The sequence below is a fragment of the Austrofundulus limnaeus genome, unplaced genomic scaffold (genome assembly GCF_001266775.1).
Source record: "Austrofundulus limnaeus strain Quisiro unplaced genomic scaffold, Austrofundulus_limnaeus-1.0 Scaffold497, whole genome shotgun sequence".
Lineage (NCBI taxonomy): Eukaryota > Metazoa > Chordata > Actinopteri > Cyprinodontiformes > Rivulidae > Austrofundulus > Austrofundulus limnaeus.
This window is the reverse complement of record NW_013952899.1, coordinates 307,835-312,057: the sequence shown is the minus strand read 5'-3', so window position 1 is coordinate 312,057 and position 4,223 is coordinate 307,835. Positions and strand designations below refer to the sequence as shown.

Here is a 4,223-nt window from a genome sequence, read left to right as displayed (position 1 = left end):
GTTAAAGAAATTCCCAAACATAAAAATTGCCAAGCACCACCAGCAAAGCAGAAATTAAATGCCATGATACCCCACGTCTAACCTCACCCTGTCTCCTGAAAACAGGAGCAGGTGTACGGAGGAGACGGTTTTGAAAACTAAAGTTTTGTGGTGCTTTTTAGCATAGCAGTCTTTCACTGTCGGTGTCTGTCTCTGACTCAGCGTCTCTCAGCAGTGGTAAAGCCAGTTTGACACCAGGAATCAACCAAACAAACCAGAAATCAAAGTCTGGATGTCTGACCACTTTAATGCCACGAAGTAGCTGCTTGACCTCATTGAAAGTCTTCAAGGAGATGCTGTATGGGAGAGTGATGCAGAGGAAGCCTTTTCTCCGCCCACATCACAAACAGAGCTGCTTGAGGTATGCTAAAGCACATTTGGACAAGCCAGCTTCATTTTGGAATAAGGTGCTGTGGACTAATGAAACTAAATAGAGTTATTTGGGCAGAACGAGGATCGTTATGCAAGGAGACAAAAGAACACAGCCCTCCAAGAAAAACACCTGCTACCTACAGTAACATTTGGTGGTTGTTCCATCATGATGTGGGGCTGTGTGGCCAGTACAGGGACTGGGAATCTTGTTAAAGTTGAGGGACACATGGATTCTAATCAACATCAGCAGATTCTGGAGACCAATGTCCAGGAATCAGTAACAAAGCTGAAGCTGCTGAAGCCGGGGCTGGATCTTCCAACAAGACAACCACTCTTAACATTGCTCAAAATCCACTAAGGCATTCATGCAGAGAAACAAGTACAACGTTCTGGAATGGCCATCTCAGTCCCCAGACCTGAATATTATTGAAAATCTGTGGTGTCACTTAAAGAGAGCCGTCCATTCTCAGAAACCATCAAACCTGAATGAACTAGAGATGTTTTGTAAAGAAGAGTGGTCTAAAATATCTTCAGCCACAGTCCAGACACTCATTAGAGGCTATACGAAGCATTTAGAGGCTGTTATTTCTGCCAAAGGCGGATCTACTTAATATTAAGAGGTTTTTTTGTGCCTAAACTTATGCAACTGCCCAATTTTGTTTAACCAATTATTGCACACTTTCTGTAAATCATATCAACTTCATTTCATTTCTCAAATATCACTGTTTGTCCCCTATATGATATATTAAACTGATAGTTTTTTTTATCCAAACAATCAATGATTTATAAAGGTAAATAAGGAAAATTAACAAGGCTGCCCAAACCTTCGCACCCCACTCTATACATAGGCAGTCTTGGATTTTTTGTAGAGACATTGCTTACAGATACTGTGTAGATACAGCCACTCACCAAAATGGAAGTCTGTACTTCACTTGTCTGACAAGTTATCAGAGCTCACAGACAAAACGTATTTCCATAATCTTTCCTATTCAATCTGTGATGGGGAACAATAACTGAAGATCAGAACAACAATGACAATTTATCAACTACTGTTTAATAACTTTGCATAATGAAAGCCTATATTAGGAAAGTATTGATCCGAGCACTGGACCCTGCGGAACTCCATGACTAACTCTGGTGTATAACAATTCATTGTTAGCAAGAACAAAATGAAATCTTTATAAAGTATTAAATGTTTGTGTTTGTTATATAAAAATACATGTTTTTGAAAAACATTTCCACATTTAAATAAAAAAAAATATTTTAAATCAATAGTAAATTTCAAGTTTATGATTCAATGCAACAAACTATACAAATTTTAAAGGTAAAAGATAACATAACTTGTTCTGTTATATACAGTGTCTCACCTACCATCAGTGAGCAATGCCCCCCACCCCCACCCAGGGATGTCTGACCCCTAAGCTGTTGGCTTTGAGTAACTGTGCCCCCCTGAGCATGCTCCCYGTGTCTTCTCATTGTTTTTTCCTTCTTTCACCCCTTCTCTTTCCTTACTCCAAGACCTCGCCACCAGATACACCCAGATGTTGCTCTACTGCTGCCTGACTGAGTTTGACCCTGAGACGGAAACACAAGCGAGCAGTAAGACCCAGTGAGCTGGAGACGAGCTCTGGTGTTCGWAGGTCGTCTTTCTGGAAGCTGGAAACCAGGTCCTGTCCTGTGTGGACAGAGGGACTGTCAGGTCCAGTTTAAACCATACTGACTTCACAAATGACTCCCAGTGGAGGAGCAATCCCACAAGATCCACCAAACTGTTGCTATTTTTTTTAACTGAAAATGTTGCCAGTGAGGATTTGGATGAAACATTTGAAGCACACAAAGTTCTGTTTCTGAAAGAAAAATACAAGAAATTAAATTCAGTTTTTGCGTTCAGGTATTTAAAGATGTTATTTATTCAGAAACATTTTTATTGTTTATTAAAATATTCATTCTCGGACTCATAAAGATTGTATGATAGAAAAAACTTTACTGTCTTTTTACTGTAAACATGCAACTCTGAATAAAAGCACTTCATTAGTTTCATATTTTAAAAATTATTGTTTTCATCTCATCATTGATGATTTTTGTCCTAAAAATGTATATATTTATGTTTAATCAACTACAAAATATATTAATTGTAACTTTTTAAAATAAATTAAGAATTTTTTTACTTTAAAAAAATATTCCAGCCATTTTTAAGTGATTTTGTGAAAAATGWATAAAAAGTTAATATCTTACATGTTGCAGACAACTCTTTGAGCTCAGTTTTAAGAAACAGCTTAATCCTGAGTTGACTGATGAGATCAAAGAGGTTCTCTGATGTCAGTTTTTCATTATGCTGATATTTACAAGAATGTCTGGAGTTTAGGAACTGTGGAAAACAGAATCAATAATGATGTAAAGGTTTATATAAGTGTTTTCCTGAACAGTTTGGATCTATTTTTATGTCTAAAACAATCCACTTTGGTCKTAGGCAACGTTCCGACTAGCTGTTAGCTCATCAGTCCTGTCAGAATTAAACTATTTGTCCAAATCAAGGTTGATTGAAGAGTCATCTACAACAGGTAAGATATTAATTGTTCATCATTTCATCAGAATGTCTGGAATGTGTTTAAAACACATTCAGGTTTTACTGAGTGAATTTTATCCATTATAAACAGACGTAAACGTTCTGACAGTGAACATGTTTGGGTTTTTTTGTTGTTGTTGACCTGAATATAAAATAAAAACAAATCAAGTAAACAAGCCACAAGTAAACCTAAAAGTTCTATTGGCTCAGGTTTCTTATTTTATCAATGGATTTACATATTTTTTCACCCKGTGGTAGATAGTTCAGAATTTCAAATTTATTAACTTTGTTCATTCATTTTTTGATAGAATTTTTTGTCACTTTTTACATTTCTTTCTGCACATTTGTTTTATTACACTAATAAAAGGCTGACGGGTATTTCTGAAACATCTCATGTTATTCTTATTAACAGCTCATCTGTTTATTTGTATTCTTCCAACTTTATTTGAACATTACATTTCAGTTTATCATTTCTGAATTCATGCGTACATTCAAATAAAACACTATTTGTTTCTCAGCAAGTCATTTCAGATCACTGTTAACTATATTATTTTATTGTAAGAAAAACAAAATGCAAAATGAATCAAAATAGAACCTATTCGCTCTCTGCTGCTGGAAAACTGTCTAGTTTTTCAGTTCCTGCCACATCCTGATGCTGCCACCCTCGTGCTTCACTGTGATGATAGACAGCCACCTGGACTTGGGGGCGGGGTCATATTTTACTAATGTTGTGGATTTTAGTGGTGGTAAAGACACGCCTCTTAGTTTGACATTTCAATTCTTTACAACAAATGTTTACCCATTTAGCCTCACTAAGCTGGCGTGTTTTGTTTAGATCCACCAATCACAATGAAAATTCACTGAAGCACAAATTGTGAGGCAACACAGRAAGTTGCAACAACAACTGGAAAGATTGTGATTCACAGTAATCTGATGTGTTTTTGTGAGCTGAAGACCAAGGATCCAATCATCGATGTTGCAACTTCCTGTGTTGACATGATAATTTTGTTTAAATCATGAGACACTGCAGATCTGATTGCAGTTCGGGGTGGGCTACTGGGGCATTTGCTCCAGCTGAAATCTGATTGGTCTCTGAAGTGCTCCTGAAGTGCTCCTGTCCAGGGCCGAATTAACACTTCCATGTACCCTGGGCAACAATATTCAAGGGCCCCATACAATCAAACCAAATACATTTATAATATTATTCTACAGTCTGTAGGTCTAAATATTAATCAGAGGACAAATC

General features: G+C 36.9%; 1 protein-coding gene across 1 annotated transcript in view; it reads left to right on the top strand.

Moving 5' to 3' along the window:
* The window catches only part of LOC106530175 (Y+L amino acid transporter 2), a gene marked incomplete in the record, with an annotated part of 18,546 nt that extends 16,090 nt beyond the window's left edge, over positions 1 to 2,456 (top strand). The window contains 1 exon segment of the mRNA XM_014025756.1: positions 1,930 to 2,456. Within this exon segment, the coding sequence (XP_013881210.1) occupies positions 1,930 to 2,024 (95 nt within the window).
* Positions 2,457 to 4,223: the final 1,767 nt, after the last annotated feature.